This window comes from Melospiza melodia, chromosome 9 (assembly GCF_035770615.1).
Source record: "Melospiza melodia melodia isolate bMelMel2 chromosome 9, bMelMel2.pri, whole genome shotgun sequence".
Taxonomy (NCBI): Eukaryota; Metazoa; Chordata; class Aves; order Passeriformes; family Passerellidae; genus Melospiza; species Melospiza melodia.
Window position 1 is genome coordinate 8,157,330 of NC_086202.1, and position 12,289 is coordinate 8,169,618.

General features: G+C 48.2%; 1 protein-coding gene across 3 annotated transcripts in view; it reads left to right on the top strand.

Moving 5' to 3' along the window:
- The window catches only part of AFAP1L2 (actin filament associated protein 1 like 2), a 66,305-nt gene that overhangs the window by 36,613 nt on the left and 17,403 nt on the right, over nt 1–12,289 (top strand). For all 3 annotated transcript variants that reach the window (XM_063163164.1, XM_063163162.1, XM_063163163.1), the window contains exons 2-5: nt 2,864–2,992; nt 3,507–3,584; nt 6,526–6,617; nt 10,579–10,669. In XM_063163164.1, coding sequence (XP_063019234.1) covers nt 2,864–2,992; nt 3,507–3,584; nt 6,526–6,617; nt 10,579–10,669 — 390 coding nt within the window. The remainder of the gene's footprint in view (nt 1–2,863; nt 2,993–3,506; nt 3,585–6,525; nt 6,618–10,578; nt 10,670–12,289) is intronic.

The following is a 12,289-nucleotide window of genomic DNA, read 5'->3' on the forward strand; positions in this document are numbered from 1 at the left end:
GTGGCTTTCACAGAGGATCTTACAGACTCTATTAGCATTAATTCATTTTACTTCTCACACTCATCAGTTTCTGATAAATATTAGCTTGTTCTCCCTCTGGTAGGAGAGAATGGATGTCAGTGGAGGATTTTTTTTGCAGGTATCAGGTTTGGATTTGGAATATCCAGCTGAGGCCAGGGAGATACTTGCATAGAAGCAGATGGCTTATAGACTGCTTCTTGCAGAAGAAGAACAAAATTAAGCTCTCTTGAGTCCCTGAATTCTGAATCCATTGAGGTCTGACAGAGTCTTTCCACTGACCTCTGTGGCCCAGGATCACATCCTAAATGAGCTGCTTTGAGTCACTGGAAGCCTGAGTTCAGCTTTGGTGGGCTGGAAAATGTAACCTACTGTATGGGCTCTGCTATTCATCAGGGCTCAGCCCTGTGTGTGTGCTAGCTGTGGATGCCTGGGAGAAGAATAAACTCATTTTCTGCAGTCTGGGGTTGGAGGAGGGAATGGGAATTGTGCCCCCTTCCCTGCAAACCCAGTGTTGTGACATCCACATGGGCAGCTGCTTCTGAAGCTTCAGATTGTGGTTAGGTGTCCCTGGTGCTGTTGTTTCTGGTACCATCAATGTCACACATCAATGTCCTGTGCAGCTGACCTGACCAGCAGGACCTGACCTCAGTTTGAATTTTCTGAAGTGGGCCACTGAAGCAGATGAGTTTAGCAAGGCTGTGATTTACCATGGGGAGCTTCCTTAAACTTGGAAGAAACAGGGTCCCTGAAGCTTTAGAGAGGCCAGTTGTGAGTAGGTTTGACACCATCCATTGCTTATTGAAATCCAGCAGTGTTATCAGCAAATGCTACCTGCTTCCTCACAGCTTATGGGGAAAAATAAAAGCTTCTGTTTCTTGAGGTGATTCTTGTTTTCTCTGGGCAAAACAGAAGCTAGCAAAGACCTTTGAGTTAACACAACATGATGTAGGTGTTTTCCATTCCCTGCTGCTCCTAAATCAGACCAGAAGAGAATTGATTTGGTGTAGAGGGTATAGAATGAAGTGTGAATAACTACAAGTTGGTTGCTTCCTCTGGAGCTGTTATTGACTGATCTGGAGTCATTTGGCTGTTTTACAGTCAGCCTGGTGAAGATTAATTCAGTTTGAGAGCAGTAGCAAGTTTTTTCAATTAATGGCCAGCAGCATAAACCTTTACAGTGTAATTTATTTATCAATCTTCTGACGTGCATTTACCCCAGGAAGGTTGCCTGGTGGCTAAAGATGGGTGAGTAGGAAGGTGATGGCTTTCTCCTGCATTTAAAAAAGTGACCTTAAATGTGGTAGCTCTTTAACTAGAACTGCTCAGATGCTTTGTGTTATGAATCCCAAGTGTTAACACTTTTCTGTGGAGCGAGCTGTGACTCACAAGGGTTCCATGGGATCAGCAGTGTGGGGATGCTGTGAGTACAGGGAAGGGAGCATTAATTACCCCTCAGCTCCCTGTGGAGTGCTCAGGGGTCATTGCAGGGTGGTGGTGGCCCAGCCAAGCTTCACTGCCCATCCCTGCAGCCCCTCAGCCCCAGGGAGCCATGGAGGGGGGCAGCAGGGCAGCCTCCTGAGGGGAGGAGCAGTCCCAGCTGGGTTTGGGATGTTTTTCCCACACGCTGTCCCTCCCTCCACATAATAATGCTCTGTTATTTCCTCCTCCTGCCCCTGCTGCTAATTAGCCCACGATGAACTCTAGTGTGAACAAAAGCAAGCAATTAAGAGTCTGTTGCTGCAGCGTGAGCCCTGTCAGGGCAGTGATTTGTTGGTGGCAGGGCTGTGCTGCACCTCCTCAGGAGGAAAACAAACCCATCAGGCTGGCTCAGCTGGGCAGTGCCTGTCCCACTGCTGGCTCTGGGTGTGCAGGGGTGTACTGGAATCATTTACCCAGTGAGGTGGTGGAGGCATCATCCCTTGAAGAATTCAAAAAAGACTGGATGTGGCACTTGCTGCCATGATCTAGTTGAACAGTTAGAACATCGGCTGGACTAGATGATCTTATAGGTCTCTTCCAGTCTTGAAAATTCTGTGATTCTGTGATTCTTGGGTGCAGCAGGGCCTCCTGAGGTTCTGAGAGGTGCTCCTGAGTCTTGTGGCTTCAGTTTCACACGATACAGTGGGTCTGTGGTCACTGCCCAAGAAATGTGGCTGGAGAAGTTACTGGCCTGTGATTTATGGATGTGAGGAGGTGGGGATTTTTTTTCCTTTTCTTCTTGGGATACCCACATAAACATTTTCAAATTAATGCAGACAGAGAAATAATGGTGGAATGAAACATAAAATTGTTGAGTGGTTTGTGCTGGAGGTACCTTAGAGATCATCTAGTTCCAGCTTCCTTGCCATGGGCAAGGACACCTCCTGCTACACCAGACTGCCAGGGCCCCATCTCCCCCAGATAAGGAGGAGGCTTACAAAGGAGAAGCAAAAACCAGGATTTTTGGTAGGTCCCAAGCCAAATGAGGTTTGAATGATATTTGCCAGGACTCAAGGTGCATGTATGAAGACCTTGCAAACTGCTTTAGTGTAATCTCAGCCCCAGTGCTCCAAATCTCTTCAGGTTGTCTTTGCTTGAGCAAGAAGTCCAAATGGAAGGAGAACAGGTATTTATATGGGGTTTCACTGATGTGTGAACAGACTAAGGGAAGCTGGAGATTTTTCAGTTTGAGACACACCTTCTTTCCAAAGCTAGAGGCAGAATTCAAGCTGTAAAATTAAATATGAACTATTCCTGGGCAGAAAAAGCAAAGGATTTTGGAAATCATGGAATTAACATATGTCCTCTTTTGACACACACCCGCCAGCTGCTTTGTCAACAGTTGTCTCTGTTTCTGTTGTAGCTCTCGAGCAGCTGCTCACAGAACTTGAAGATTTTCTGAGGATACTGGACAAGGAGAACTTGAGCAGCACTGCTGTGGTGAAGAAGAGCTTTCTCTCTGACCTTCTGAAAGTCTACACCAAGTCCAGTGGTACAGATGAGGAAAACCAAGGATGGGGTGCTGGGCTGTCATGGGAATTGCTATGGGGCCTGAAGCAACATTTTCCTGGCAGCTGGTGGGAATGGGAGACATGAAAATTAGAAGGAGAAAATGAAACTGAGTTTATTTTTGCAGTGACCTCTAATTGTTTATGTAAAATTACTATAGTTATGTGTCCAGCTTTACAAGCAAAGGATTCCCAAGATTCCTGATCCTTTCTGTTTTCTTTATTAAACCTTAAGTTTATTTAATCCACTTTGTAAGATACACAGGATGTACTGTTTGGCCAAGTTAATGTTTAAGTAGAAATTTTAACTTAACGGAATTTCCTGACCATAAAGCACTTAATTTTTCTGCTTTTTATTATTGCTTAGGGTTTTTCCTGCAGGTTGCCTCAACCAAATGTGCTCAGCAGAGACACTTTTTACATCTGCCTTTGTGGAAAAACTTAGCAGTGTGAAAGCAGCATGTGGGTAAAGAGTTCACTTTCCCTTTTGTTTTGCAGGTGGTGATGAGGAGTATATTTATATGAACAAAGTGACAGTCCATAAACAGCAGGGTGACCAAGAGAAACAAGACAAAGGTAGGGAGCTGAAGATTAATGGTTTCACTGTGTCTCAGGGGATGATGAAGGCACACAAGGTTACAGCCTTGCTCTGGCAGCTCTGAGGGCTGAAGCAGCTGCTGGTTGTGGAAGGGCCATTTTCATAACATTCCCTTGGAAATAGTGGTCCTTGCCAACACTGTGAGGTTATTCCTGGAAGTAGCACTTTGGAGGTCTTTATTTTGGGATAAAAATGTTGCCTTCTAAGGCTTGAAGCTCCAGTGCCTGAAATATTCAAGGAAGCCTTCGTGCTTTCTTTGGCCACAAAGCAAGTCACTTTTTGCATCTTTGAGGCCTTGAAAGTGTATTTCTGGTTTGCTGTGCTGTTCTGCCCTGGCCCAGAGGGTCTGTGCTGTCACAGCCTTGTGAGGTGAGTTTGGGCTCAGCCCTCACCATGTGCAGGGGCAGAGCTCCTTCATCTCCCAGGGGTGTGGGAGCTCTGCAGGGTAAAGGCTGAGGAATCAAACCTAGCTGAAATACTCATTTCCAATTTAGTTTTTCCAGGTTTTGGATTTGTAACACGGCAAAGAACATAATTGTCTAAAAATGTTCTTCCTCTTTGAAGTTCACCGTGAAAGGGGCTGCTGATAATTGCATGGAGGGAGAGAATTAGTGACACACATTTTTAAATGCACACCTAGTCAGGGGCTGATCCTGCCCCAGAGTTTCCAATGCAGAGGGATGAGACAAGGATTCACCAGAGCAGCCTGCTGCTGATGTGCTGGTCCTGCAATAGTTGGGATTGTCTCACTTCCACCATTGTTTGTTTTGGTTTTATTTCTTTGTGGTGGGTTTAGGGTTTTTTTTTTTTTTTTTGTTTATTTGGTTTGATTTGTTCTTTAAACTACCTGCAGCCAAACTTGGGCTAACTTCAAATGCCTCTGAAGACAGGATGTCCTCCCAGCTGACACATGCAGCCCCAGTGTGACCTCCAGACAGGGTGATGCTGTAATGCTCTATAATGGGATCACACAGCCTCCCAGCAGCTGAGCAGCCACAGAAACATCTCTTTATATAAGTTCTCATTTGGGTGGGTAAAGCAAAGCTTGCACTGATCCACCATGCTCAAACACAGGGGAAATGTCAGACAATTTATTTTTAGAGGTGGTTCTTTTGTTTCAGACTTTTCCCTATCAAGGCCATGACCCTGCCCACTCAGTCACTCCCTGTGGGACCTGGCACTTCTCTCTTTCTGTTTTCAACAACTTCCTATTCCAAGTAAAACTGCTGAGTTGTTTGGAATGCTGGAGTCAGTGAGACACAGGTGTGGGGTCTCTGCAGCTGGGTGCAGAGCCCTGGTCCTGCCTCTGTGCCTCGATGGAGAGGTGCCTGCAGGTTCAGGTTGAGTGGGTGGAGGGGGCCCAAGTGCCCACTGGTGTGATATTGATCTTCCAGTGATGACACAACTCCCTTTGTCCCTGTTATCTACTGCAATTCCATGTCTGTAATGGGACTGGGGACAGATTTCTGAGCCTGAGCTGACGGGATATCTTGTGCTCTGCAGAGCTCCAGCAGCACAGGGTGAAATGCTTTCCAAAGCCCATCACCTCCAAAAATCACCCCTCCAAACTTTAAAATACACAATTTCTGCACAAAAATGTATTTCTCTGCTCCTCATATCTACTTGCAATTCCAGTGGTTAGGATTTAAGCAGAACAGACACAGCTTTTGAGATGCCTTCCTGTGGCCCAGTAATTGAGTTCCCTGCACTGGGTGATGAAGGCACCATCATTTATGGATCTCATTTATCTGAGAGATGCAGCAAATCTCTACCCAAGTGCACATGGCTCTTCAGTGAGCCAAATGCCATCTCCTCCTGGAAGTCAGCACACAGGGGCAGGAGTCTGGGAGGTGGGACTGGTGTGAAGGGCTCCTGGTGTGGCCACAGGGATCCTCTTATCCCAAATGCCAAGTGACATTCACTTTTACAAGTAACAGAGAGCACAGATAAGTAACAGCTAATAAAGATGTGAATTTTAGCAGGATTTTGGATGGTTTTTCTTTTTCTTTCCTTCTTCTAAGTCCTCTTCAAGCTGCAGCTTTTAGAGAGGCATCTTTATCAGAGGACACCTGCAAAATGTCAATGCTTGTCTAGGGAAAAATATTCCTGCCCTCCCACCCCAGTAGGGGAACAGTGTGTGATTTGTCATGCTGGCCTGTGTGGCTGGAGAAGGAGGGGGTACATCCATCACTGCACTATCTCAGAGGTCATGGGATCTGGGCACTCACTGAGGCCACCCAGGAGCTCTGTGGTAGGAGAAAGGGACTGAACACAAGTTTTCTGAGCCTTCAGTGTCCCCTCCAGATAGTAAATCACTCTGCATCCAGCTGCTTGGAAAATGTGACTTTCCAGAGGCAGACAGGGATCACCTGGAGCAGTTCTGCTGCAACATGCCACGTGTTTGGCCTGGGCTGCTTCAAGAGCAGCCCTCCCTTGAGCAGTGATCACATAAGCCACAGTGCTCTTAGCTGGGCAGCCGCCTTTGCAGCTTGCCCTGGGAGCAGGGAGGTGATGGACCCATTTTTGGGAAAGGTAGCAGAGGAGCACATCACTGACCTGTCTGCTCACAGCAGCAGGGATCAGAGCTGGCAAGGACTGAACTGCCGTGGGTTTCCAGACACTGTGTGCTGTCTGCCCATGCTGCTTCTCCAGACCCTTTAAAGTCTCAGCAGTGGGTCTGGCCTTCACAGTTTTCCCTCCAGAAGGAAAAAGATGCCCTAAAACCAGAGGTCAGCTGGGTCTGCCAGTGCCATGTTCCTGGCCATGGCCTGAAATGCTGTGGTTGCCCTGCAGCCCTGCCTGTCATTGTCACTGTGCTCCCACTGGAATAGCATCCTGCTGCTCCAGCACAGCCCAGGGCAGCAGGTGCTCTGCTGGGAGAGGCTACATGCAATCTGTGTCATTGCTTCTGCCTTGCAGTGCTGGATCAGAAGAACTCCCTGACCAATGGAGACTCAGGACTGCATCTGTCACCTCCTCAGAAGAGCCTGCCAGAGCTCCCCCCTCCAAAGGTAAATCCCTCACACCCTTTGCTTTTCTCTGCCTCCCCCTGGGGCTCTGAACCCCTTGAGACTTTGCTGTTGTCAGGTCCTGTGCAACACAGGCTGGGTGGAAACACCACTGCCTGTGTATGATGGTGAGGCAAAGAATCCTGGTGAGTTTTATTTTAAAAATAATTACAAAATATTGAGCGAGGCATTTCCAGCTGCATGTTTCATCTTTACAAAAACTGTGGGTCAATGTGTGGTTGGTGCAGCTCCTGGGCTGGCTGGACATCCAGGAACCCCTCTGGTACCCAAATCTTGTGCACAGGTGGAGCAGGCGGCTCTGGGAGCTCCCCTTGAGTGCAAACTGGGCTGTGCTCCCTGCCAGGGAGACCCACACCCATTGCATGGGCTCGAGGAAGGAGAAGAGAGGTTTTCAGAGAAACAGAGGTGGTGATGACTCTCAGCTGCTGCTTTGGAAATCTCTCCTGGGTTGTAAGTCAGCTGTGCCTGGGCTGCTGACATGATCTTAGAAAAGCCAGGAGCCCCTCAGCTGCAGGAAGATCCCTGGACAGTACCAGGACATCCCTTGCTGCCAGAGCCTTTCTCAGCTTGGCCATTGCCAGAGGTTTGGCAACACCTGGTGCTGTCTGCACTGGGTGCCGGGGCTGTTGTGGGTGTGCAGTCCACAGGTCTGTGAGGAGGAGCTGCTGGCTCTGTGGGTTTTTCTGTAGGGCAGCTAAATCCCATTGTCAGTTAAACCCCATTGTCTCTGTGCCAGGAGCCAGCCCAGCTGTCCCAGGCTCAGGTCATGCTCCAGCCCCTGATGTTGCTGTTCAGCAGTTGGTGCAATGAGGGAATTGCTGTGAGCTGGGATTTCAGGATGTGAAGGGGAAGGAGGGCAGGGAGCAGGCATGGGGAGGAGGAGGAGGAGGCATGGAGGAGGATGGGGTGGTGCCTCCATCAGCCACAAAGGAGGATCTGTTCTTTTCCCAGGAAGGAGGATGCAGGGTGAGGCACCAGGACTTTGGCCCAGGGATCTGTGTGGCTCAGCTGGAGTTAGCTGGAGGAGCTGGAACAACAAGGGCTAGGATGGGGTGCAGCTGACAAACCCTAGGATGCAGTGTGATTGCCTTGGGAGCTGCTCCAGCCCCAGAGGGCTCTGCCCATGCAGATGGCTGGAGCTGGAGGGCCTGGGAGCAGTGGCCAGAGCAGGAACCTCTGTTTAGCTCTGTATTTCATGGTGGGCAGGAGGTGGAATGAGGGCACCAGTGGGGAAGCAGCAGCCAGGTGTCCCCAAGGCATTTCTCTTGAGCTTGGTGCAGCCCAGCTTTCTGACTGGGCAATCAGGAAGTTAAATCAGGGATTTAAAAATTCCCCCCAAAAATAAGGGAATTTAAAAAGAAATAGTCTCAGATTTCAGCTGAGAAGGGCACCTGTCCTCTCCCAGACCTGTGCTGGGAATTTCCTTCTCCCAGCTGCTTACCACTGGAATTAACCTCCCTTGGATGCAGCAGCCAGGTACCTCCTCATGTGAGCATCTGTGTGTCAGTGAGCTTTGGCAGCAAAGATATCTGAGTGTCCTTCAGGGAATAGGGCTGGGGAGAGCTTTAATGAGTGGAAATTGCTGTTAGGGGGAAATGGATCTTCCCTTGGATTTGCAGCTCCCAGGGCAGGCAGGAGCCACGGCCAGCTGGGCAGTGGAGGGTGAACACAACTCCTTGCACAGAAACTGAGAGGTTAGGAGAGGAATTCAGATTTGATCTGTTTTTGCTCTGCAGATTTTTCTGTGGTTTGTGTGGCACTCAGGCATCCTGTGGTGTTGCTCTACACTTGCCTTTTGAGGCATGGAAGAAATATGGTGATAAAGCTCTGCACAACCAATTGTCCCTGGCAGCCACTGGGCAACCCAACAGGGATGGCCCACCTGGATCCCACTAATTCCTTTGGATTTGTCCCAAAACAATCTTTAAACAATGAGTTCTGCAGGCCTTGGTGACTTCTCCTGTGCTGCAGCTCTGCCTGTTCCTGCAAGCATCCATCCCCAGGGGAAGGTCCTGTGGTAGGGATGCAAACAGCCAGGGTGGTGATATTTGCATGCTCATTGGGCCATAATGCAACAGGCAAATGTTCTGCAAGGGCCAGCAGGGGTAAATAATTACATTTATAGCCTGTGACTGAAGTTAGAGAGTAAACCACACGCCTAGGGAAAGAGGAGACAAAGCAAATACCTTCTGGTCAACCAAGGTGCACCCTGAGGAAACCTCATTGTCTGTAGGACACCAAACAGAGCAGCCCCTTCCCTGGCAGTTGTGGGATGGTGTTGAAAAAACCCACAGCATTTCTTTGTGTAGGCAATTTCTTTATGGTCACAGCACAAAGGGAGCTGGCTGCACAGGAGGCCACCACAGATGGCAATTACAGACACATTTCCTAGCCAGGGAAGGGATTAGGTAAAGCCATGGAGTGCCTGGGTTTGTTTTTGTTCCTTTAATGCAACACATTAGGACAAGAAGTTCCTAAAACTTTTAAGTGTTTGGAGGGCAAGTGTTTTCCAGCAGTGTTCTGCGTGCCTCTGGACGGAAAGTTCAGGCTGCTCACAGCATCTGGCAGACCCAAATGAGGAATTTTAACACTGGGGAAGTTTGGGAGGTTGGCAGAGCCACAGGCAGCTCGTCCAAGTGGGAGCAGACGTGTGGCTTTGGTGTGGCCTGGGTTCCTCACTCCCAGAGCCCAACAGCTTCCCTTTGTGGGCAGCTGTTGGCCAGAAAATCTCTCCCTTCAGAGCCTCCTTTCTGCTTCTCAGCACCAGAAGCTGCTGGTGGAAACATCCAGGGCAGGATGGGCAGCTTTGCACCTGCATTTGATGGTGCTGGCATGACCTGCAGATGGGCTGGTCCTGCCATGCTGGTGCACAGCTGGCCCCTCTTCCCCAGGGGGCAGTTGTGGGCAGAATTCATTATTTTCATGATTTGTGACCTTCAACACTGCTGTCTCTGCAAAGAGACCTGCCCCTCCTCCTGGGGGAGTGGGGTTTAACCCTGGACATCCTGGCAGGGTTTGCACAGCTTCAGCCAGGGCAGCTGAAGCCTGACAGGACAGAGCATCCTGTTGTGAGAGGCTAAGGGTGGTTAAACCTCATTGGGGAGCGGGGAAATGCTGCTGTCAGGTCAGGGTGGGAGATGGGATGCCAGGTATTTGGGAAGAACACAAGCTCTGTGCTCTGATCTGTTCATGCTGCTGCTCTGCTCTCTCATGACCAACATCTCTGTGAATCACCTGAAAAGTAAAAAGTTTGTTTCTTCACATTTTCTCCCTCATGTACTGATATTTCTAAAGGATCAAGGCATGTTTTTCCTGCCAGCCCTTGCTTGTGCTTAGGGAGGGGTTTGGCAGGCGCCACAGGGATTTTCCAGCACTTGGACTCTTTTCAAAGGCTCATTTTCCATTGGTGTTGTTTATCCATTTCCTTCATTTTTTGTTAAGAGCACAATTAAAGATTCCCAGTATAGTTCCTAAGGCAGAGAGTTTTTGTTGTTAGTTTCTATCAGTCAGGGACTTGGAGACACAATCAGAGACTGCTCAGGTTGTTTTCAGTGTAAAGCCAGGGTTGCACCAATTGTCCTCCCTTCTGGTTCCCTGATAAGATAACCCATATCTTATATACCCATAGCACAGAGCACCATCCCCAGGTACCTTGGGCAGCTTAGGGGGGTCAGTGCAGCAGGCAGAAATCTCAGTTCAGGGTAAGGCTGATGGTTGCAATTGCTGCTATGAGTTGATCTTCCCAAGCAACATGAAAGAAAATAACATTTATGATGCAATTATACAGTAATTTCAATTTATATTTGAGCTAACTGAACCACATCTAAAAGATTTCATCCACGGGGATGAATTGAGTACTAAAAAAAGGGGGAAAGGATGTCCATTGTTTTGGTGGATCTGGTTTTATCTTAAATCATGTTTGTTTTATGTGTTTGTTCTGCAGATTCTCGAAACAAAACAACCAGCAGTCCCCAAGATTGAATCCCCAGAGGGATATTACGAGGAGGCTGAGCCCTATGACATCTCTGTAAATGGTATATCCCAGCTAACCCTTGGGAGGGGCTTTGTGGGGGAGATGGAGGACTTGAGACTCATGAGAATCAGTAAATGAAAGCACAGATATTTCCTACAGCTTTTGGGACAAATTTGTTTTCTGCTGCTCATCACACTTGATATTACAGACCTAATGCTAGCTGGAAAGCAAAGACTTCTGAATTGCTCCAATTTTCAACTTTCCTGTAGAAGTTAGCAATATGTTTGGGTCAATATATTGTCAGTGTAAAATGTTAGGAACCGTCGTGGGTCCTCTTTGTTTTGGTGGTTTTCTGGCAGATAGGCTGCAACCAAACACAAGTTTCATATATTGTCAGTGTAAAATATTAGAAACCATTGTGGGTCCTCTTTGTTTTGGTGGTTTTCTGGCAGATAGGCTGCGGCCAAACACAAGTTTGTATTCAGGACTGAGTGGTGAAGTTCTGGTGGCTTGCATTCGTGTCCTAGTGCTCTAATTGTCTCCTTGGGGCTCAAAATCCATGGCTCTGCTGCTCTGTTAGGAGTGATAACCATTTTTATAATTGGCTCTTTATTCAGCTCTGTCTCTTGTGGCAGTTTAGCCATCTGTAAACTTGGTTAGAGAGCCACACTTGGTGTGAGGGGAGAGCGTGTGGGTTCCATGCTCACACCCTCAGTGCCTGGGACAGCACCCCAGCCATGTCCTGGAGCAGGGCCACCCTTGCCTGTCCCCTGTCACCCCTCTGGGAGGAGCTGCTGCATGCTGAGCTCCTACATTCTCACTTTTTACATGTGTTCCTGCACCCTTTTGTTGAACACCCTTCACTGAGATTGCCTTCCTGTGATCTGATAGCAGAGCTGATCGTGTCATCGCTTTCTAATCCATTTAAGCCCACATGAGACAGATCCTATCACCCTCTGCAGGAGCAGATCTCTGCTCATCAGCCTTGGCTGCAGCACAGTGTGTAGCATGGGCACAGCTGAGTGGCAAGAGTTAGGGCAAGCAAAGGGGGTTAAGGGTGACAGATTTGGATCTAAAGCCTTGGCTGTTGGATCTGTTAATCTGAAATTAACACCTTATACAATGTTTCTAGCTCTGCTTTCTAAAGCCAGTGAGTGGGATTCAGACCCTATAACTCATAAACCAGCCTCGTGATTTATTTGAAAATTTGAGTTAGTCACACCTAAGTGATCCAGTCTGCCTGTAAGCACTCACACCTTCCTGAACAATCAGTGGAAAATCAGAAACTGCCTCTCACAATATGCAGGGGAAAAAATGAGATGACTTTTCTACAGCACAGGAAGGACATGGACCTGCTAGAGTGGATTCAGAGGAGGGCCACCAAAATTGCCAGAGAGAAGGAACACCTCTCCTGTGGGGAAAGGCTGAGAGAGCTGTGGTTGTTCAGTCTGGAGAAGTCTCTAGAGACAAGAGCTGATAAGGGAGCTGATAAGAAACGTGGGGACAAACTTTAATAGGGCACCTAGTGACAGACAGCAGATCAAAGGGGGCTCATAGCCTACCTAAAAACTAACAAGCTTCAACCTTTTTATTGAAATTGAGCCACCCTGCAACCAGAAATTGAAGAATCATGATGTCCAATGCACAGTAGACAGAATCAAGCAGTAAAGTGCTGCTGGGT